The sequence below is a fragment of the Myotis nattereri genome, assembly GCF_964212035.1.
Source record: "Myotis nattereri genome assembly, chromosome: 10".
NCBI lineage: Eukaryota > Metazoa > Chordata > Mammalia > Chiroptera > Vespertilionidae > Myotis > Myotis nattereri.
In genome coordinates this window covers 49,041,951-49,067,049 of record NC_138085.1, presented here as the reverse complement: position 1 = coordinate 49,067,049, position 25,099 = coordinate 49,041,951, and the positions used below count along the sequence as shown (strand labels likewise).

Sequence of the window (25,099 nt, the reverse complement as noted above, 5' to 3'; positions counted from 1 at the left end):
ACACCCTAAAATTTTTCTAAGTATTAAATGTTTTCAAAAATGAAGCTTTAAAACACTATATTCTTACCACAAATGCATACATAAATTATGTTAAAAACATCATACCTAGGAGCCAGATTATCATAGGTATAAGCAACAGACATAAGTCGTTGAATCAAGCTGGTTCCTTGCACAAGAACAAGAAATACCTTTAAAACAAAACAAAAAACATTTTTAAAAAATCTTTAAATACATTAAAAAACACACACAAAACCACACAACTGCATTTTTAACCTGACTCAAAATTATGTTAAATTTTTTTATGACAAGGAGTATCTTAGAATGGCCATTTGAAAATACTGTAAAAATAGCAAATATTAGAAAACAAGCAACTTTAACAAAAAAAATATTCAAAATTTAGAAATACACAAATAAAACTATTTTTTTATATTTGCTCCACAGATTCCCTGCATGTCAGAGAAAAATACTATATCACACACTGGTGGATTTTTGCACCATAGGTGAAGAATAAAACATTTTCTACTTCTGAAACAAGGAAAAAGAAGTCAAGCAACAGCAGACTCCTCAACCATTCTGAAATGAATATAGGAAGACAATATAATACTCCAGGGATATAAAGCATGGATTTCAGATTTAAAATCCTAAGGTTCAATGTTGAGTTTGCTGACTTTCAAGCTGCCTCGACTCTAATAAATACTTAATTTCTAAATTCTAGCTCTTCGTCCATAAAATAGGAAAAAATAATAATTTGCTAATTTAAAAATTTATTGAATCTCTTCTGTAGGTTAGATAATGTTTTCTAAACTTATTTTACACTAGTAGTTAATAAAATGTCCTTGGTCTTAGGAGATACACATGAAAGTACTTATGAGTAAATGGTCATAATGTCTGAAACTTACTCGCAAAGATTCAGTATACTATGTAAATGAATGTGTTCGCGCACACACAGATATACACACTCATGATTATGTGATAAAATTGGCAAAATGTTGATAATAATATGCAAATCTAGATAAGCAGTATGGGAGTTCATAAAAAACACCCTAAAATTTGGGCACTTATTTTATAAGACACTGTTCCCATCCTGGAGATGTTAGACAAGTGCAGCAGATAACATAGAGAGCGCTGTAACACAAGTATATATATGTCAAATGTGCAAAACCTGTCCCTGGCAAAATCAGGAAAGCTTCAAGAAAAATTATGTTTAGGTAGGAATATAAAAGTTCAATTTGGAATTTCAACCTTTGTAAAGACTATTAAACAAATACAAAGAATTTCGTACTATCTATAGTGTATCAAAATTGGATGGCTCTGTCTCCAGAATTAGTGTAACAAGAATTTTGTTCCCAAACAGCTTAGATTTACATACTAAGCTCTAATTATTATGATGAATAAACGGTAAAATACATAATGTATGTACCTTTTGTAAACTACAAAAACTTAACCCTGGCATGTGCACAGAAAAAAAATAAATAATGCTATTTATGGTTGTCATCTATGACTGAAGAGTTCACTTGTATATTCAGAACTATTTTCACTAAGAATGTACTTTCATATATTTTTTAAAAAATAAGCCAATTCTTGGGGGCTGTGTGGAAGTGGCCAAAGTGGGAATAAGGGGTACATCTATAATAGTGTCAACAATTAAAGATAAAAAAATAAAAAGCAAGCCAATTATTTTTAAAATTCTATATGTGTACCTATATTTATATATTATTAATATCTCAAGAGGAAATCACTAAGTGTCAAAAGCTTTTAAGTTATTTAGTGAGTTGATGGGAAAAAGCACATTCAATCAGTGCTTTTTACATTATAACCTGGAAATACTAGCATAGACCATTTTTCCCATTTAACCCTGGAATACTAACATTGATCATTTTCCCCTTTTAATCTCTCCAAATTCCAGGGAAATATGCTTTATGTTTCCATTTATACCATCAGTTTCCAACCTATAACCACCACAATAGTTTTCTATCAGTAACCAATTCATTACTCTGTTTTTTCTTGAGCAGGTATGAAGTGAGGCACTAGTCACAAAAGATTACAAAATGAAAAAGAGATTTCACTAAAAACTCATCATCATCTCTTCCCCACTTCCAAGACCACTGGTGAAGACATTGGAAATACAAATATATAATCACGTGAACAAAAATAATTCTAATTTTACTGCTGGTTATTGTGTCATTTTCTTCAGCTCTATCCATTATATATACTTGCTCTGCAATCCTAGGGCTGGTACATAACAAATCAAATTTCTCCTTGCCAGCTGACTTCCTATTAGGTTCTGTCAATCTGACACACTATAAATTATTTCCTTGTGGATTTCCTCTTTTTTCTTGGCACTGCTCCAAAGTATTTCACCCAGAAAAGGCAGTTGGTTTTAGAAGCAGTAGCAAAACCCCTTTCTTGAGAGGCCTAAACCCCAGTTCAACAGTATTTTTATTCTATAAGCTTATTTCTGAAAACCCCAACCTATTCCTCCCATATGTTCTGAAAACCCTGAGCAGTAAATGGCTACTTGTCTAGATTACCTCAACATTTCTCTTTTGTATGTTCAGTCTTCCAACACATACATATAAAACCAATTCTCTATTTTAAATTTCCTCTGTTGAAATATCTAATGTGGTTTGCTTTCCTGAATGGACCCTAATACATTCATATTCTCTCTTTCTCTCTCTCTCTCTCTCTCTCTCTCTCTCTCTCTCTCTCTCTCTCTCTCTCTATATATATATATATATATATATATATATATATATATATATATATATTGCTGAATCCAAATAATAAACTCAATCCTACAGTTAGATAACATTAAAATGCCATATAATTTATTCTTGCATTTTGGATGATGAACTAAGCATCATAATTACTTCTGCATTAAAATGAAGGCATCACTTCAAATGGTAAGTCACACTGTGGTATTGTAGAATAGCATTTCTTATGCATTAGTGTTTTACATCATTTTGTCAAAACAAAAAACACACAAGCTCTCTTAAAACATAAATACAATTCATTACTACAATTTAATAACTTCTGAACTTTACCTCTGTTAATCTTGGTATATGAAGACCTTTGGCATGATCACCAGCAGCCTTTCTTGATTTGCCAGGCCAAGTTCTTTTCCTATGGCTTTCTGCTATACCAGACCAGGCAAAGACATCATGATAAGCTAAGTCCAAATCAGACGGATCTACTGCAAACTGGCATATTAACTTCAGCAAGCAAGCAAGACAGTCTAGCTGCCACTGTGGATAAGAAAAAAATGTCATTTCCCTATTTTAATTAACTTAATATGGCTACTATATAACTTAAAATGAAAGGCTAGAAAATAAAAATAATTATACGAAGTAGTTAATCCATGTGCTATAAAATTTTCCTCAGCATATATCAACCCAATCTTATGAAACTGAAGAAAAAGTATCAAAACACTAAGAGGGTGCATGTAATAAAATGGAAATGACACACATTTCTACCATGAAAACATCATATAAATGTATGTAATAGGGAGATACGGGGTTTTTAATAAAAATACAGTACAGCATTTCGGAAGCAGTGATATTTGAACAAAGATGCTGATCCTGACCTGAAAGACACCCCTGGAAGGAGTGCTGAAAGTGATCCCGTTCAGGCTAGTAGGGGATAGCTCGATAAATTTAAGAAAATACGTGTTTATTTATAGATTAAACAGTACATTATACATGTACTGTATATAAGAAAAGTTAAACAGGGAATTCTTTGGGGATCTGGAATGGATTAATTCAATTTCCATTCTTTCTAATGGGAAAATATGATTCAGTTTTTTAACAAATCACTTCTTGAAAAGCCTTCCGGCATGAATTAAGTTCGAGCACCAAGGTTCCACTGTACACTGCTCAAAATGTACTATGATTTTTAAAACAGTTAAACAACTAACAAGTTGTTTCTCCAACAAGTTGCATATACTTTAATATATTGGGGCCATAGCAATTCTCAATAGCTCTAGAATATAATTCAACTGAAAATGTTACATTTCTATATGTATATTTAAAATAAAAATATTTTGGTAAAACATTTTTTAGTGTAATATTTCTGACTTAAAGATCTACTTAAAATTTTTTAAAGTAAAACACTTCCTTAAAATGAATTAATAAGAATTATCATTTATGTTCAAGATGAGAGTTTCAGAGCTTTCGCCTTAATAGTCCTCTTCTTCCCATTTTCCTAACACCAGTGCCAAGTGGTATGTCTATACAATATACCAATATACTTGAAACATAGCAACCCCATATACGTAACTGGTTTTCAGAAAGGTACAAAGAAATTTCAGTGAGGAAAGAATAGTCTTTTCAACAAATGGTGCTAGAAAAATTGGATAGCCATAAAAAAAATCAAATAAAACAAAACTTCATCCTCACTCCACTTATATAAAAGTTAGCTCAAAATGATCACAGTCCTAAATCTGAAAGATAACTGTAAAACTTACAGAAAACAAATAAACAAACAAAAATCAGGAGAAAATCTTTGTGATCTTAAAAAAGGGATTTCTTATACAGGATACAAAAACTGTTACATTTAAAACTTTGCTTAAAAAAACATAAATGTTTATTTATATATGTAAGCCACAGACTGAGTGAAAATATTCCTACTACAGTAGTCCCTCCCTTAGTCACAGTTTAATTTTCAGAGGTTCCAATTGCCCATGGTCAACAACAGTCTGAAAACATTAAATGGAAAATTCCAGAAATGAACAACTCATAAGTTTTAGATTTTGTGCTGTTCTGAATAGTGTGATGAAATCTCCTGCCGTGCTGTTCTGTCCCGCCCGGATATGAATCATCCCTTTGTCCAGTGTGTCCATACTGCATACACTACTCAACCATTAATCACTAAGTAGAGCTGGCTCAGTAGCAAAGTGCTTGTGTTCAAGTAACTCTTATTTTACTTAATAACAAAAAATTGGATAACTTACACAAAATGGACAAATTTTTAGAAACACAAAACTCATTCACAAAAAAATAAAAAATCTGAATAATGCTCTACACATTGAAAAAGACAAGTAACATGATTTCACTTATATATGGAATCCAATGAATACAAGCAAAACTGATACAGACTCATAGATAGAGCATAGGCTGATACCTGGGGAGGAGCAGGGGGACACTGGGTGAAGGAGGTGGATGGATTGAGCAAAAAGAAAAAAGAAAAAGAGAGGAAAAACTCAAGGATATGAACAACAGAGTGGTGACTGCTAGGGGTGGGGTGGAGGAGGGTTTAGAGCAGCAGTTCTCAACCTGTGGGTCGTGACCCCTTTGGCGGTCAAACTACCCCTTTCACAGGGGTCGCCTAAGACCATCCTGTGAATATTTACATTACAATTCAACAGATATCAGATGTTTACATTACAGATATTTACATTACAATTCATAACAGTAGCAACATTACAGTTATGAAGTAGCAACGAAAATAATTTTATGGTTGGGTCACAACATGAGGAACATTTAAAGGGCCAAAAGGTTGAGAACCACTGGTTTAGAGGGTAAATAGTGATGGATGGAGGACTTGACTTGCGGTGGTGCACACACAATACAGTGTATAGATGATGTGTTGTAGAATTGTGCAACTGAAATCTGTATACTTTTGTTAACCAGTGTCACCCCAATAAATTCAATAAAAAGGACAAAAATGCAGATGGAAAATGTCAATGTAAATGAAAAACAAATTATAGAATATTAAAATAAAATTACTTCTGAGACCATTTAATGTGGAAAGGACAGCCTTTTCAAGAAATGCTGGGAAATCTGGATGTCCATATGAAAAAGATTAAGGTTGAACCATTACCTAACACATATACAAGAATTAATTCAAAATGAATCAAGGACCTAAAATATAAAACTCTTGGAAGAAAATATAGGACAAAAGCTTCAGGACATTGAATTTGGCAATGATTTCTTGAGTAAGACAACAAAGACACAAAATAATACTACATACTCACTAGAATGGCTGAAATTAAAAAGACTAACTATACCAACTATTGGTGAGAATGTGTAACAAATGCATGGTACAAACTCCTTTGGAAACAGTTTGGCAGCTTCTTATAAAGTAATCTTACACTTACCATACTTCTCAGCTATTTTTTTACTTGGCATTTACCCAAGAGAAACAAAAACATATGTACCCCATAAGACTTGCATATGAATGTTTATATCAGCTTTATTCGTAATAGCCCCAAATTGGAAACTCAAATGTCCATTAATAGGTGACTGCATACTCTAAGTAGTAGTATACATATACAATGGTTCTCTACTCAGTAATAAAAACCAAACTAAAAATACATGCAACATTTATCAATCTCCATATACATGTTTAGTGAAAGAAGCCAGATACAGAAGAGCATTTACCATTATTATTCCATTTACATTAAATTCTATAAAATACAAATATAACCTATAGCAACAGAAAGCAAGTCAGTGGTTGGCTGGGAGAAACTGATTATAAAAGGGAAGGATGGAACTTCTGAGGTAGTAGAAATATTCTATATCTCAATTGTGTTGGAGGATTACACAAGTATACACATTTTTGAAAACTTAAACAATAATTTATAAATGAGCACATTATTTACTGCATATAAAATATATTCAACTTCGTAAGACACATAAAACTGAAAGTGGATCAAAGACCAAAATTTAAAAGCTAAAACTGTAAAGTACTTAAAAGCAAACAGTCATCAATCTTCATGGCTTTGGATAAAACATTACTTTCAAGGATGAACCTTGAAAATCATATGCTAAGTGAAAGAAACCAGTCACAAAGGACCATCTCTATAATGATAAAAGCATAATATGCAAACTGACCGAATGGCCAAACAGCAGAATGACCGTCCGGATGAAGCCGTGTGGCTGTGAGGGCCGAGGCAGCAAGGGCCTACCCTTGCATGAATTTCGTGCATTGGACCTCTAGTATATATAGAAAAATTTATATGAAATGTCTACAATAGGCAAATCTGTAGAGATAGCAAGTCGATTAGATTAGTGGTTGTCTAGGGCTCAAACATAAGAAAAAATGAGTGATTTCTAATGAGTCTGGGATTTCTTTTGGAGGATGATGAAATTGTTCTGGAATTAGACAATGGTAATAGTTGCACAATTTTGTGAATATATGAAAAACCACTGATTTACACATTTTAAAATAATTTTATTGTATGTGAATTATACCTCAAATAAATTTAACTTTAAAAGTGTACTTCAGCTAAATTCATTATAAAGTAAAAAAAATGTGATTAAGAAACAAAAATGATTCTGAACTATAATATATTAACAGAGATGCATTATAAATAGGGGATGTATCAGCTGACTTAAAGCAATCTGTCTCTCAGGCATGCTTGGCATCTCTGACATTGCTAGGCCTACCAGTATATGGCAGCAAATTTTTCTTATCAGTAATATTTCATAACAGTACCCAAACTATCAAAGTAAACAAAGAAAACCTTTGGCATGATTCCCTGCAATACCATTCAATACTAAACTTATTCCCTGCAATACCATTCAATACTAAACTTAGAATATTTTATAAACAAAATTTCTACAAATGGCACATAACTACTCATTAAAGATTTTAGTTAAATACTCCCACTTTGCCAAAGAACTAAAAAACACCTTATAACACTAAGAGCTTAATGGGGCAAGAAAGACATGAGAAACAATAAAACAAAACAAATATTTAAATTATAAGACACAGACATCAATATTTATTATAGTAAGGTATCTATTTTCATAAAATATCTGTAGTAAAATATGTAAAATAAAAATGTATTGTTTTTCATTTCCAAGTATTGAAACCAGTGGTAAGAAAGCAATGTTTTCCACCCTAGCTGGTTTGGCTCAGTGGATAGAGTGTCAGCCTGTGGACTGAAGGTTCCTGGGTTCGATTCCAGTCAAGGGCACATGCCTGGGTTGCAGGCTCAATCCCCAGTAGGGGGAGTTCAGGAGGCAGCCGATCAATGATTCTCTCTCATCATTGATGTTTCTACCTCTCTTTTTCCCTTCCTCTCTGAAATCAATAAAAATATATATTTTTTTTAAACATAGCAATGTTTTCTAAATGTACTTTCTTTCATTAATCTTTTATAGTAGCATTTGACATATAAAAAACACCTGTCTCCTAAATTCTAAAATAATTCTAAAAAACAAGTACTAAGAAATTACTTGAACGAAATGTTTCATAATGCTACTCTGCTTTGTTGGAGGTCAGGAAACAGAGCATCCTTTCCATTTGTTTTAAAAACTGAAGAAGAGTCTCTTCAAAAAATTAAATACATACACCAAGTTTTTTTAAAAAAGCATTCAAAGTTTAACTATATGAATATCTATATACAAGCCTAACTGGCTGAATGGCTGAATGACCATTTGACCGGTCACTATGACATGCACTGACCACCAGAGGGAAGATGCTAAATGCAGGAGCTGCCCCCTGTGGTCAGTGCATTCCCACAGCGGGAGCACCGGTCAACTGACTGACAGATGCCAGATGCTGGCAAGAGCAGCTGCAGCAGAGTGAACCTCTCCCACCTCCATGGCAGTGCACTACTGAGTGGTGGAGGTGGCAGGCGCAGCAGGGCCGGGATGAGCAGGAGCGGTGCCCGCCAGGGCTCCTTTCTGGCTGGCTGCCGCTTTGCGCACTACTATATCCTTCGGGGGGTGTCGGACTGCCGGTTTTGGGCCGATCCCTGCAGGCCAGGCCAAGGGACCCCAACTGCCAGAGGGACCCGCTCACTCCGCAAACACCCTTCGAGCCCCAGCACTGCCCCAGGTGCGACCAGCGAGGGAGGAACTGCGGGAGGTTGGCTCCAGGGTGTGTCCGGCCCTGCCGGTCACCTTCTAATTAATTTCTTTTCAATGTGCACGAATCCATGCACTGGGCCTCTAGTTAATATATAATGTATAAACCTAAAGGAAAAATATTCATTAGACATAGTTCAAGAGTCATTAATTTTAACACTTAAGATTTTTTAAACGAAGTTGACATGGATTACTCTTACTGCGTAATTTCTTTATCAAACCCTATTTAAGAAACAGTAATTTCTACTATACTCCATACTCTCCTGTGCGACAGTTGATGTAGCTCAAGTTATACTTGCTAAAGGGAAATGGAAATGCTTAAACTGGAATAACTATTGTAACTAGCTAACAGTGAATTTTCACTTACCACAGTCCAGGATTCCTGCTCTTTAGGCTCCAGAATTCCAGAATTAAAAATTTCTAATAACTGTTGAAGCCCTCCAGCAGCAACAAACTGTAAGCAATTATGAGCATAATGGTAAGAGAAAAGCAGCTACATAATGTAATGAAGACCTGCTTTGAGGTATGTGTATATTTAAGTAAAATATTACCTAACTTGCAGTTAAAAAATTTCTCTTTGACTTAAATAATCAAAATAATTTTTATACAAGTAACATACAGCCTACTTTCAAGAATTTTTAAAAGACTTGCAAAAATCTACAACATATCTTTATATTCCATTAACCACTTAATCCCAAACAGTGGGATGTACTAACAGAGTATTGCAATGAAGGAAATATGTAAGTGCTATAATTAGGAGCTCCAAGATATTAATACATATTAGCTTATAGTGAATTGGAGTAATCTGTATTTTTAAACTACCCTTTATTTTAATAGTAAATAAGTTGAAAACCAATAAATAATTATGGTATCTACTTTTGGAAAATTAGAAATAAATTATTTTCATCATACTGTAAAACACATGATCCAACCTTGCAACTCCATGAATTTTTACTATTTTCCACTTGATCCTCACTTGAATCATCAGAATCTGGATAAAGATCACTGTAACTTCCCTGTGGAAAAAAATAAGAATGAGAGAGAATGGCAAGAGAAAAAATTATTCTGGAATCAAAAGATAACATGCTCTGGAATTTTGCTCCAGAGTGAATACAAATATGTAATGATAACAATAGAAATACAATTACCGTTGACTCTCTCCTTATTCTTCTATTAGGTTTTCCCAGTGCTTCAATAATTTCCAGGGCATATAATAGCTTGTGAGCACTCTTAATTTTGAGAAGTTCTTTCCAATTAAGTCCATCATTACTCTTAAATAAAAGAAAAACATAAGTTTCTCATGCCAACTTATTAAGGGAACCTCCCTAAATTAAAGAAATTGACACTATATAAAAACTCTAATATTACATATACATTGAAATACATTCAAACATGTGAAGACCAATCATATAATTGGTACTAATGTTATGCTTAAAACATCAATTACTGAGGAAGGAAGAGGGTGACATAGGTAAAAATGGTACTCACTGCCTCCCACAACCACATCAAAAATTTCAACTAAAATACAGAACCACCACCATTCAGAACCAATTGAAATCTGGCTGAACAGAAGTCCTACAAATAGGGAACTACAGAAAAGGTACATTGAGACTGGTAGGAGGGGCAGAGATGTGGGAACTGGCTGGTCTCACACCCAAGTGTGGTGGTTTAAAATCAGGAGGGCCGAAACCGGTTTGGCTCAGTGGATAGAGCATCGGCCTGCGGATTCAAGGGTCCCAGGTTCGATTCCGGTCAAGGGCATGTACCTTGGTTGCAGGCACATCCCCAGTAGGAGGTGTGCAGGAGGCAGCTGATCGATGTTTCTCTCTCATCGATGTTTCTAGCTCTCTTCTCTATCTCTCTCCCTTCCTCTCTGTAAAAAATCAATAAAATATATTTTAAAAAAAATAAAAAATAAATAAATAAATAAATAAATAAAATCAGGAGGGATATCATGGCTGTGGAGGTTTCCCTGAGGAGCAAGGAATCCCTGCCCACACCAGGACCCCGGCCCAGGGTTTCAGTGCCAGGAAGAGAAGTCCCCACAACTTTTGACTGTAAAAACCAGCAGTTCCTCCTCTTAAAGGGCCTTGCACATGGACTTTCTGGGAATCGCTCCCTCTGAGCTCCAGCGCAGCAGTTTGAAAGGAACCTGGGACATTAGGGGAGGAACTAACTTGCCTGGAATTGAGGTAAGAGCTGGTTGGACAGCTTTCTCCCAGACAGAAGTGGTGGCAGAGGCCATTGTTCCTTTGCTGAGCCCTTCCTGCAACAGAGCTGAAAGACTACTGCCATATCTGAATCTCCATCAAACTGGCTTACACTTTTCACCCCAACCAGTGATTCCCTCAGACCCCACCCCTCCCTCCTGGCAGGCTCATCCAAGACATTTTCAGTGGCTTTTCCATACAACTGGCCTCTCTTGCCTCATGCTTTGGAATTTCCTAAAATCTCTCAAACAAGCAGCACCTGGCATCAGTGCGCCCTGTACCTCTCAATAAGTGGCCCCAGGGCCAGCAATAGCAGCAGACTGCCCTCGTTCACATCTTGGCCTCTCCTGAGCACATCCAAGCTCAACACAAGTAGGAGCCATCTGCAGATTGCTTTGTAACTAAGGTTGGGTGGCCCCAGGCAGGGCACAGGCAGAGGTTGACTTTGCACCTCTCAGGAGGCCTCAGAACCAGTGCACCGGGTGGTCAACTTCGACCACACCTGATTATAATCCTACTACCTCCACCAGTAACACACTTAAGGGATGGACTCAGTGAGCACCAAAGCCCCACTGAAACAAGTCCTGCTCCCAAACAGCAGCTCTTATGCTGTAGTCACAGATGATCCTCACAACCAATTGGCCTGGGGGTCAATCCCTCTCATTGAGGCCAATGTAAATCAAGGCTCAACCATAATAGGACAGTGCACAGAGCTCACAAAGGGATGCACCTGAAGCACCCAGATTAGGTGACTGGGAAGGCTGAGCGACTGGGCCCTACAGGACACCTACTACATAAAGTGACTCTACACCAAGTCTGGGAGACATAGCAGATCTACCAAATTCAGAGAAATAAACACAGGGAGTCGGCCAAAATTGCAGCGACAAAGAAACATGTCACAAATGAAAGAAAAGGAGAAGTCTCTAGGAAAAGAATTAAATGAAATGGAAGGAAGAAAATTACCAGATACAGAGTTCAAAGCAATGGTTATAAAGATACTCAAGGAACTTAATGAAAACTTCAAGAAATTTAGTGAGAATTTCAAGGAACTTAGTGAAAACATCAACAACATAAAAAAGAACCAGTAAGAAATGAAGGATACACAAACTGAAATAAAGAATAATTTATATGGGCTCAACAGTAGAGGATACCTAGAATCAAATCAAGATTTTGAAATATTAAGGAAGCAAAGAATACCCAATCAGAACGCAAAAAGGAAAAAGAATCCAAAAATGTGAAAATAGTGTAAGGAGACTCTGGAACAACTTCAAACATACCAACATTCACATCATGGGGGTATCAGAAGGAGAAGAGAGGAAGCAAGAGATCAAAAACCTATTTTAAAAATAATGACAGAAAACTTACCCTACCTGGTGAAAGAAATAGATATCCAAGTCTAGGAAACACAGAGTCCCAAACAAGAGGAAAACCAAAGAGGCCCACACCAAGACACATCATAATTAAAATGCCAAAGGTTAAAGACAAAGAGAGAATCTTAAAAGCAGCAAGAGAAAAGCAGTTAGTTACCTACAAGGAAGTGCACACATGACTGTCAACTGATTTCTCAACAGGCCAGAAGAAAGAGTCAAGAAATATTCAAAGTGATGAAAAGCAAGGACCTACAACCAAGATTACCCAGCAAAGCTATCATTTAGAATTGAAGGTCAGATAGAGCTTCCCAGATAAGGAAAAGCGAAAAGAGTTCATCACGACCAAATCAATATTACATGAAATGTTAAAGGTTGTCTTCTTTAAGAAGAAAAAATAAAATGTCAAAAATAAGAATAAAATAGCAATAAATGCATATTTAGCAACAAAAGAATCTAAAAATTAAAAGAAATGAACAAGGAATCTAATGAAAAAATAAACTAATTAATAAAATAGAACCAAGGGCATAGAAACCTGGAACAGTCTAAAGAATCTCAGAGAGAATGGGAGAGGGAGGCTTGAAAGAGATTAACCAGAGAATTTATATGCATATATGCATTACCTATAAATACATACAATAGGGTAGTGAATGCAGGGGGAGAGGGAGCTGAACACTAGGGGGAGGGGGGTAATGGTGGGAAAAAGGAAGGGTCATCTGTAATACTCTCAACAATATGGTTTAAACAAAAAAAAATAAAATATCAATTACTAAATTCGTTAAATAAAATTAATATACAAATAGCAGAATAGGAAAAAATTGTATCTTGTTAACAATCACAACAGCTGAATCAATTTATCATTTGACTAATAAAAAACATAGCAGCCTAGTTGAATTCGTGTACTTTTAATATAGAAGTAGTAAAGTCTATGCTTAATATTTGTAAGTTACACTGACCCATTTAAAAGTCATACGCAAATACATACATTTGAAAATATTGTTTTCTACTCTCAACTTATGAAACTGTTATTCACACTTAGTGTGCGTCTTTGACAATATTATTATTATCAGAGTTACTCTGCATCATGAACCACCATTTTCCAAGGCCATCGTCTTCATTTCTAAATCATTCCAGATATAGGATTTTCTGAAATCACATGAAAACATCCCAAATCTAAGATAACGATTAGGGTAACATTAGATTACTTTTTCCATTCATCCTATAAGTGTTCCATTGGTATCTCCAGAAAGTAACCACTAAAAAATAATCTCTCATTTTAACAGATATCTTTATAGGGAGATATCTAATAATATATGTGAGGTCATGCTCCTATGGGAAATCAACAAACATATTATTAGATTTCCTAGCTACATTATTTTACCTAATTCTATCAGTTCACTTGTATGAGCATCATACAAGTTGACAAGCACTGATACATGTCATTCAATCATACTATATGTTCTCTAGACATTTTTATTGTTGAAAACTAAGCAATATTCAGAATATTTAGTAATATGAAAAAACACTAATTAAAGGCAAATCCATGTTTTTTTCTAAAGATAATTTTAGTAAACATCCTTGCCTTATATTTACCCTACCTTTTCACTAAATGTTAAAATGAACTGGCACTTTTTACTGAAGATACAGGTCAAAATGCAAACTCAAACACTGCCAGTAGGAATGTAAACTGGTACCATCCTCCAGAAGAAAGAGCTTCTGTAGGCCTTGGCTGGATATCTCAGTTGGTTAGACCATCATCCTGATATGCCAAGGTTGAGGGTTAAATCCACAGTCAGGGCAAACATATAAGAATCAACCAATGAATGCATAAACGAGTGGAATAACAAATGGATGCTTCTCTCTTTCTCTCTAAAAATCAATAAAATAAAATAAGAAGAGAGATTCTGTGGGCTTACCTGTTCATCTGAGATATTCTGGAATGCCATTAACATATTAGGACATGTAGGAAGAAGCATCAGTAGTTCCCATACACGCCTAGAGAGGTTTTCTGCATGAAGATGAAGTTCTTCACATCTTAAGCTCTACATAAATAAGAACAACTGCTTATCAAGGTGGATCAGTAAAAAAAACCAAAAAAATCCTTAAACTTAAGTTCAATTTTTTTGCATAAAATCCCTAATGGTCATGTTTGATAATATTTTATAATCTTACTATAACAGTGAGAAATAAACTATGTACATAAATACATTTATCAATAAATTATGTCAAAGTTACAGTCTTTCAACTTGTTATTGAACACTTTTCTGGGAAGAAAAGTGACCTTTAATTCTAGCCCTTTTTCTTAGGAAACTTTCCAAATCACAGTGAAAATGTCTGTTTTATAAAGACATACAAGTAAATTTCAATAGGACTATCAACTACGTCCCCTTTGCAGGTTACTATTCTAAGTACTATGAAGACTTGGTGGATTAAGTCCTTAACCTTACGTTTGGGAAAAGAGTACACCTGTTCCTCTTATTTTGCCTATCCATACCTATATTTTATTCTCAGACAAGCAGAGATTAAGAGGAAAGGAAAAATTTTTAACAATCTATTTTTCTCCACTATCATTTGTTAAATTTGACTCTATAAGGTGTTGAAATAATATTTAAGTATGTTTCAGGAAATATGCAAGAAATGAATGGGCAAGTTTCCTGATTTTTTCTTTTTAATTATAGCAGAACCTCAAGGGTTAAATAAGCAGCAAAAGCTCATTTATAGTTTTGGATTTTCCACAGAGTATGAATTTGTGTATTATTATTCTCCCACTGCTGTTGTCATTCATTTTTTAAAATATAATACATAGTCGAAAACCAAGACGGCGGCATAGGTAAACACCTGAAATTGCTGCCTCGCACAACCATTTCAAAAACACAACTAAAAGGCAAAACGGACATCATCCAGAACCACAGGAAGGCTGGCTGAGTGGAAATTCTACAACTAGAAGGGAAAAGAAAAGCACACTGAGGCTCAGAGGAGGTGCGGAACCAAAGTGCAGAGATACGGAGGCGCACGTGGAAAGGGCTGGCAACTGAGGATGCGGTTGTCTTTTTCAATCAGGAGGGAGGCACAAGCTCCCGACTGCTCTGAACTCCAGTTCCGGGTGAGTCTTGGGGAACCCACACTCATACAAGGAGAAACTGAACTGTCTGGCAGCGGGCAGAACTCGAGGTCGGCTTTCTCTCAGAGTTGCTTGCAGTGATTTCTGCAGGACACTGAGACCCAGGACTCCCGGAGACCCCGCCCCACCCAAGCTGTGCTCAGAGGCTTTTGCATATGAATGGCCTGACCCTGTGAGATCTAAAATTACCTAACAAACTGCAGCTGAGTCAGAGAGACCCAGAACTTCCAAAAGAAGGCCCAAGGCCCCACAGCAGCTTGCATTGCTTCACAGCTGGGCCTCATCTGGGTACCTCCAAACCCCAAACAAAGAAGAGGAATCTGCAGATCTCTCCATAGCTCCTGCTGGGTAGCCTCGAGCAGAGGCTAAATTAGCACCTCCTTAGAGAAACAAGAGCCAGTGTACTCAGTGGTCAGAGTGGGACCATCCAGATTACAACTCCTCAGATCCATAAGGGACACACTCAGGGGGCAGACTCAGTGGGTACCAAAGCCCCACTAAAGCAAGTCTTGCCCCATAAGGGTGTCTCCAGCAAAGAAGTTCTCCCACTGTAGACACAGCTGATTCTCACAGCCAATTGGCCTGGAGGTCAATTCTTCCCACTGATACCTACAATAATCAAGGCTTAACTATAATAAGACTGTGCACACAGCCCACAAAGGGGTGCACCAAGATTGTCCACCTCAGGTAATTGGGGAGGCTGAGCCACTGGGCCCTATATGACTACCTAGCAGAGAAAGCCACTCTATCAACACAGGGAAGCATAAAAAATGCGGAGACAAAGAAACAGGTCACAAATGACAGAAATGGAGGAAAGCAAACTACTGGATATAGAGTTCAAAACCATGGTTATAAGGTTTTTCAAGAATTTTCTAGAAACCACCAATAAATTTAGTGAGACCCTCGATAAATCTAGTGAAACCCCCGAGGATATGAAAAAGAGCCAACTAGAAATTAAGCATACACTGACTGAAATAAAGAATATCATACAGAGATCTAATAGCAGACTAGAGGATCGCAAGAATCAAGTCAAAGATTTGAAATACGAAGAAGCAAAAAACACCCAACCGGAAAAGCAAAAAGCAAAACGAATCCAAAAATATGAAGATAGTGTAAGAAGCCTCTGGGACAACTTCAAGCATACCAACATCTGAATCATGGAGGTGCCAGAAGATGAGAGAGAGCAAGATATTGAAAACCTTTTTGAAGAAATAATGACAGAAAACCTCCCCTACCTGGTGAAAGAAATAGACTTACAAGTCCAGGAAGCGCAGAGAACCCCAAACAAAAGGAATCCAAAGAGGACCACACCAAGACACATCATAATTAAAATGGCAAGAACAAAAGACAAAGAGAGAATCTTAAAAGCAGCAAGAGAAAAAGTTACCTACAAGGGAGTACCCATATGATTATCAGCTGATTTCTCAACAGAAACTATGCAGGCCAGAAGGGAGTGGCAAGAAATATTCAAAGGGATGAATACCAAGAACCTACAACCAAGATTACTTTATCCAGCAAAGCTATCATTCAGAATTGAAGTTCAGATAAAGAGCTTCACAGACAAGAAAAAGCTAAAGGAGTTCACCACCACCAAACCAGTATTATATGAAATCCTGAAAGGTATTCTTTAAGAAGAGGAAGAAGACTATTTGCAGCAGCATGGATGGAACTGGAGACCATTATGCTAAGTGAAATAAGCCAGTCAATGAAAGAAAAATACCACATGACCTCACTCATTTAAGGCCTGGGGGGGAATAAGAGATCAACCGAAGAACTTGTATGCATGCATATAAGCATAACCAATGGTCACAAGACACTGGGGGGTAGGGGAGGCAGGGGGAAGATCAAGGGCAGGGGGAGGGAGGGGAAGGAGACATATGTAATAGTCTTTGTAATACTTTAAGCAATAAAACAAAATTAAAATATCTATATATCTAAATATATAAAAATAGTAGTCTAAATTGCCAAAGGACTCTTATACTCTGAGGCCCAGTGCACAAAATTCATGCACGGGGGGAAAGGGGTGTCCCTCAGCCCAGCCTGCACCCTCTCCAATCTGGGACCGCTGGCTCCTAACCGCTCACCTGCCTGCCTGCCTATTTGCCCCTAACTGCTCCCATACCAGCTTGATCACCCCTAACTCTCCTCTGCTGGCCTTATCGCCCCAACTGCCTCTGCCTCACCCCATACCCAGGACCCAGGATTCCCTCTTGTAGCCAGTCGCAGGCTCCCAGGACCTGGGCTTCCCTCCCTCTGGCCAGCCACAGACACTCAGGACACAGGCCGGCTTCGCCTGGGCCAGCCACAGCCACAGGGGACCATGGGCAGGCAGCTTTACCTGGGCCACAGCCACAGGCACCTGGGACAGCGGGGCGGGCAGCTTGTCCCTCTCCTGGGCCGCAGCCCCAGCCGCTGGCACCTGGGACCACGAGGCATGTGTCTTGTCCCTCTCCCGGCCCGGGCCGCAGGCACAGGCGTAGCCACTGGCACCTGGGACACAGCCTCAGCTACTGGCGTCCAGGACCGCAGGGCAGGCAGCTTGTCCCTCTCCCGGGCCACAGCCCCAGCTTCTGGCACCCGGGACCACAAGGCCTGGGTCTTGTTCCTCTCCCAGGCCAGGCCGCAGGCACAGGCACAGCCGCTGACACCCGGGACCGCAGGGCAGGCGGCTTGTCCCTCTCTTGGGCCGCAGCCTCAGCTATTGGCGTGCGGGACCACGGGGCAGTTGGCTTGTCCCTCTCCTGGGCTGCAGGCGCAGCTACTGGTGTCTAGGACCGTGGGGCAGGCGGCTTGTCCCTCTCCCAGGCCGCAACCTGGCTAGTCCCCATTCCTCTCTCATGAGCTCATTTGTGCCTGGCTGGTCCCCTTCCTCTCTCACATCATTTGTTCCTGGCTGGTCCCCATTCCTCTCTCCCCAGTGTTGAGTGTCTGAGCTGCTAGGGCGTGATGCCCATTTGCATATTAGCTCTTTATTATATAGGATAAAAAGTAATTTGGTTCTTTTTGTATAATGGTAAATAGCTAGTATACTCTGAAGACAAGGGAATGTTAGAGATGGAGTTTCAAGGTAAATTTTGCTTTTCATAATCCTAATAAAGATAGAGAAAGGCCCTGGCTGGTTTGGCTCAGTGTGTAGAGCACCAGCCTGAGGACCAAAAGGTCCTGGGTTCCATTCTGTTCAAGGGCACATGCCAGGGTTGTGGGCTCAATTCCCAGTGGGGGACTTGCAGGAAGCAGCCGATCAATGATTCTTTCTCATCATGAGTGTTTCTATCTCTCCCTCTTCCTTCCTCTCTGAAATCAATAAAAATATATTTGGGGGGAAAAAGAAAGAAAGGAAGGAAGCGAGGGAGTGAGGGAGGGAGGGAAGGAACCCAACTAATAATTTTGCTTTAGTTAGGAAAATGGTAGTGAAAGTTCTTCAGTAAAAATAGAATTTATTATTTTGTAAACTGACAGTTTTTACATAAGAAAAAGATGGAATTCTGCAAAAAACTATTTGAAGAAAAAAAAAATTTCACCCATCTTATATGACTATATTCTATGTTATGTCTCTAAGGCCCTACAATATGAGTCATACACAGTGAATGTCCTTTATTTTTGTCTTGAGGCCAAATCAGTCTTCAACAAGATACTCCACATCAACAATGATATACTTACCACAAATAAAATTCAATAAAATACCTGCTAATGAAATAAATTCTTCCTTTTTGTTTAGGTCTCATGTGGACTATTCCAATGGCCTATTAACTGGTCCTCCACCTCTGGCCTTTGGAATGGCCTATTAATTGGTCCTCCAGCTGTGGTATTTGTTTTCTCTCAGACATCTTCCACACTAATACCTAAACTTAGTTTCTAAAAGCCCAGACCCAGAAAATGATCCCATGTTGTTGCTAAAAAGCCTTCCAATGATGATCGCCATCCTTTTTACAGAGAATAAAAAACTCATGCAATCCTTTGTGGTATTGTTTACGATCTCCTTTTCTGCCCTTATATTTGTACTAGAGGCCCGGTGCACAAATTCATACATGGGTGGGGTCCCTCAGGGTGGCCTCCAGAATGGGGCTGAAACTGGCTCTCCAACATCCCCCAAGGGGTCCCAGGTTGCGAGAGGGCACAGGCCAGGCCGAGGGACCCCACCGGTGCATGATCAGGCCAGGGAGGGGCCCCAGGAGGGCTCCAGGGTGTGTCCAGCCTTGTCTCGCCCAGTCCCAATCAGGGCCAGCTGGCTGGGGAAGGACGCGGGAGGTTGGCCAGCAAGGGAGGGAGGGTTTCAGGGCATGTCCGGCTCATCTTGCTCAGTCCCGATAGGCCGGACCCCAGCAGCAGGCTAACCTACCGGTTGGAGCGTCTGCCCCCTGGTGGTCAGTGCACGTCATAGCAAGCGGTTGAGCGGCCTTAGCAAATCATTAGCATATTACGCTTAGATTGAATAGTTGACCGGTCATTGGACGACCGGACACTTAGCATATTAGGTTTTATTATACAGGATTACACTATACTTACAGTCCCAAGCTTTTCAAACATGCCATTTACTTTTCTGTAAATCTGTAATGTTTCTCTTTACTTTTATCAGCAGCTGGACCCTATATTTAAAGACTCTCCTTTTGCAAAATCCTCTCCCCAATTTTTTCCTCTCCCCTATATTCCCATAACATCCTACAGAGAAGAGTAGCACCCTTCTGGAACACTGGAGAACTCTTGTAATTATCTTTCTCTCTTTTAAACTGCCAATATAGTCCGCAAAAGAAGTAAAAAGTCATTAAGCCCTGTCCTAGTAATAGCTCAGTTTGGTTGGAGTGTCATCCCATACACCGAAAGGTTATGTGGTTCAATCCCTGGATCAGGATGTGTCCGGGAGGCAACCAATCGATGTTTCTCTCTCTAAAAATAAATAAAAATAATATCCTCGGGTGACGATTTTTAAAAAAAAGTCATTAATTATTTATGGCATAAAATTTAAAAGGTGAGGAAATGGGAGTTCATGGGCATCTATTATTAGTTACTCTGCTTGACCAAAAGGGAGATTTCTTAGGAATTAAGAATGTACCCACTCATGGTGGACTCCCAGCTGCCTGTAGTGAACTTTGGCTCCCTACAACCCGTGCTGCCTCCTGCCCCACTTCTCTGTTACCTGTGGGTCTACTCTACAGCCCTCACCCACCTTTTGTCGGTGCGGCCCCCACCTGCTCCTTGGATGCTGCCTTCACCTGCCAGGCCCTTAACCCTAGCTGGGGCAAGCAGAGCTTCACCCAGTAGAATTAAAGCTATGTCAGGATTATCGAAAACTGAGCAGCAACCTTGGGGGACCCAGGTCATCATGTTCTCCCCCAACTGCAAAGTCTTTCTCTAGTCTCAGTTACCATCTCAAAGCCCCACCCATCACCTACAGCGGTGTCTTCCGCACCCAGCACATTGACTTTCAACAGCAGGCCTCCCACTTGATGCACTACACTGGATGCTGAAGCCCTAGCAACAGGCGGATCCATCTTCCTGAGAAGGGTCTTCCCCATGGGCAGAAGAGCTTGGGCCTCCCAGGGAGAAGGAGCCTAGATTGCCTCCACCCTGAGAGGGTTACCCTTGCCCCTAGCCCCTCAGGCCTTTTATACAGACTATAAATATATAAGGGGAAAAGGGGCGGCTGAGAGGGGTTATGGAGCTGGGGCCTCGCTTCCCCTCCTCCCTGCTCCCCTGGTCCCCTATCCCTGGGTCCATTTGTTAAAAAAATAATAAAAAAAAGAATGTACCACCACAAAAGAAACCAAACTATCAGGAATAGAGGACTCAGTGGCTACCACTGTATCCATGATCACATACATTTTAGAAACATAGAAAGAAGTCACTTATTCTTGAGAAAAAAAGAACAGTAGCCATTAAAGGCAAACTACTATTAATTGCCACTCTACCTCAAAATAATGATTCTCTGGATGAGAAAATCAATGAACCCCTTAGGATAAACCCATTTAAAGGTATTAAAAAAGTCAATGGACTGAAAGGATTCCTTTAGGTGATCTTATACACACTACTGACTTTAAATACCATCTTATTAGTGGTAACCCACAAACTTACTTTTCTAGATCAAACCTTTTCTCTGAGTTCCAAATTCATATATCCAAATGCTTACTTAACATCTACACTTCATACCCCACAGGCTTCCATTCTTAATTTCAAATGGAATCTACCTAGTTTCTCAAGCCAGAAACCTGTTTTCCTTCTTCCTAAACTCAAGTCTATCCCTACTCTTAAGCCAATGCACCACCAACCTTGATGTTTTGACCTACTATCTACTTTCTGTCCACTGCCACCATTCCCTTGGACTAGTGCATTGGGTTCTTTACACCTTTCTCTATCCTTGCCAAGCAAACCTATTACTTTTTAAACAGAAATCAGAACATGTGTGAAAAGCAAACCTACTACTTTTATTTATTTTTTTTTTAAATATATTTTATTGATTTTTTACAGAGAGGAAGAGAGAGAGAGAGATAAAGAGTTAGAAACATCGATGAGAGAGAAACATCGATCAGCGGCATCCTGCACATCCCCCACTGGGGAAGTGCCCACAACCAAGGTATATGCCCGTGACCGGAATCGAACCCAGGGCCTTTCAGTCCGCAGGCCGACGCTCTATCCACTGAGCCAAACCGGCTTCGGCAATAAACCTATTACTTTTAAAACAGAAATCAGAACCTGTGTGTTCTGCTTAAGATATTTTAATGTTCTCCACTTTACTTTGAGTAAAATGGAAATAGCTTGCAATGGCTAGTCTGGCTCTGCTTACCTTTCCAATCTCATTCCTCTCATCACCCTTCACATTCTACTTACTAGCTCTCTAACAATTCCTAGACCTGTTTAGCTACTTATCATATCAAATTACTCTATCCCAGTGGTCGGCAAACTGCAGCTCGCGAGCCACATGTGGCTCTTTGGCCCCTTGAGTGTGGCCACGAAGTTTCAATCGCACTGTATGTGTGCTCCCGCACATGGTATTTTGTGGAAGAGCCACACTCAAGGGGCCGCAGTTTGCTGACCACTGCTCTATCCAAATCATTTCTCATTCAGCTGGCTCTTTACCCATCATCCCCAGATTACATATAGTCTACCTCAGAGAAACCTTCCCTGACCAAATAATATATAAATGAATCTCTATCACCATGTCCTAATAATTCACGTCTCAGTCTTAGCACCTATCTCTATCTATGATTTACCTGTTAGTTGATCTGAAACTATTTATCTGTTCGACATTATCAATGATCTGTCTTCCCCACTGGATTCAATAAAAACCCGAAACTATGCTTAGTTTGATCCCTGCTAAACAATACTTTAAACAGTATGCCTAGGTCATATCAGACACTTAAACAGCTAATGAATGAATAATTGGTTTCCTAAGTTTTACTGCTCTTAAGAGATTAATGAGAAAATTATTTTCCACTCCACAGAAACACACAAAAAAACTTTGTGGAAATGAAATGATGAAGTCACCTCACGATCTTCTACTGCCACTTTTCCTGAAGGTGGTTTAAATGATGCAAGCATCTCTAATAAATCAAAAAGAGTAGTTAAATGCGGTTCTTGTAAAAGCAAAAGCATCGGAATGTTGTCCTTCTGAGGGGGTGGTAGGCAAGATGCTGGCAGCTGAACACCTTCCCCTTTCCGTTCTCTCCTCGGTGCACCCAAAGATACGAAAACCATCTGTTAAAATAGAAACAATAGGGAAGAAAAACAAATGAAAAGTGTGTGTGTGTGTGTGTGTATCTCAAGTTTTTGGTTTAATAAAGTTCTTAAGTATAAAATAACTTCATTATGATTTTAGTATAACAAAAGCAGTAAGAACTGTTTTTACACTATACCTTCAAATATTCCACTACTGACTATAACAGGAAATAAATTAAAACTCAATTCACATTTATATGTACCTGCATATCTTTAAAACCAAGCTCATGAAGTGCTTTTTCATCATAATCTGTTGTTAACTCATGTCCAGATGAAATCATCCTGACGGGTCCCATAAGGCCTCCTTAAAAATAGGAGAAAACTTAAGTGAACACTTTTATAAGAGTGAACTTATTTGGTGACATGAAAATATGGTTATTAGAATTAATCTCACTGTACATTAAGCTTACTATAATTATTGAGTAAAGTGGAGACAGTATTAAGCATCCTGCATTATTTTCTGTTGTACAAGTTAACCTTATGCAGTGAAAAATTAAAATGAAATTATCAGTTAGCATCAATTTAATGAGATCAATTCCCTTCTGCTTAACACCTTGCTGACCAGTCATGAGATAAGTCATGTCTACACTTACTTTAAGTAATTTTAAAACTCTACATTACTTTCACACCTTACTGGTCAGCAATGTTTGGACATGGAACCATGAGTTATCTGGTGACCAGTCAGCAAGTTGTTAACAATGTGAAAAATTTTACAAGTAAAAAACACTATGGAGCTTTATGGGAACCTAAGCATTTGCCCTAGCAACACATGAAGATGAATCAGATTCAGTAATGCATTAATTACACAAGTAACCATCCACTACTGTTTTAAATATATTTTTATTGATTTCAGAGAGGAAGTGAGAGAGATAGAAACATCAATGATGAGAGAAAATAATTGATCACCTGCCTCCTGCATGCCCCACAGTGGGGATCGAGCCCACAACCTGAGCATGTGCCCTGACCAGGAATTGAACCCTGACCTCCTGGGCACAGCAAGTGTTTTTAATGATTGAGTTTTCTCTTCCCTGTTCTTGCACACGGAAGCAAAGTAAAATAAACTATAATGCAGGAAAAAAATTAAAAAGCAAAGCTCTGAAATGAAAAAATATGTATGTTACAACATCCCAGATTATGGTAAATTCAAGAAAGTCAATAGATTGAGTCATTTTATTTCCAGAAAGCATGAAGTCCTTTTTGCTGCCCACACCTTCAATTCATTTCCCACCATCATCCCTACCTAAATATGCTTTAGCCAATTAGCCTCCTTACTCTTTCTTGAAAATACCAAAATGTTCCCATCTCAAGACCTACAATGTTCCTCCACAGAAATTCAATAGCTCATTCCCTCACTTGCTTCACGTATCTAGCAAATGTAAGGCCTTTCGCCTACCCACTCAATCCACTATTTTATTTTTTTGAAAAGCAAGCAAAAATTTACTGACCACAGCAAAAATATACTTAGGACAACAAAACAAGGAAGGGCACACAAGAGAGCCTATGCTGGGCTGCTCTGGCTCACTGGGAAGTCAAAGAAAAGAAGGCCGTGGAGACATGTTTAGGGGGTTAGCCTGGGACTAGGTGCCTCTGCCCATTGCTCCCCTGATTGCAAGTCTCATAGGATCCCTTAGAGGTTAGGGGACACGTGCCTTGTGGGGGAAGAAGAGGGAAAAGGAATGGCACGGGCATGCTCCCTGGAGGGAGAGGGCCTCAATTCACTATTAATCCCTTATTCTGCTTTATCTTTCTTTAAAGCATTTAATAGCATCTGACATTATATATTTATCTGTTTCTCCTCCATAAAAAAAAAAAAATCCAATTTCACAAAGGCAGAGATTTTATTATGTTTACAGCTGTAATCCCCAGTACAAGAACATA

At 38.6% G+C, this 25,099-nt stretch overlaps 1 protein-coding gene across 3 annotated transcripts in view; it reads right to left on the bottom strand.

Moving 5' to 3' along the window:
* The window catches only part of USP34 (ubiquitin specific peptidase 34), a 241,144-nt gene that overhangs the window by 93,596 nt on the left and 122,449 nt on the right, over positions 1-25,099 (bottom strand). For all 3 annotated transcript variants that reach the window (XM_081100602.1, XM_081100603.1, XM_081100604.1), the window contains 8 exons: positions 23,425-23,525; positions 22,991-23,200; positions 14,307-14,432; positions 9,962-10,084; positions 9,746-9,829; positions 9,181-9,267; positions 3,045-3,245; positions 106-188 (listed from right to left, as the gene is read on the bottom strand). In XM_081100602.1, the coding sequence (XP_080956728.1) occupies positions 106-188; positions 3,045-3,245; positions 9,181-9,267; positions 9,746-9,829; positions 9,962-10,084; positions 14,307-14,432; positions 22,991-23,200; positions 23,425-23,525 (1,015 nt within the window). The remainder of the gene's footprint in view (positions 1-105; positions 189-3,044; positions 3,246-9,180; positions 9,268-9,745; positions 9,830-9,961; positions 10,085-14,306; positions 14,433-22,990; positions 23,201-23,424; positions 23,526-25,099) is intronic.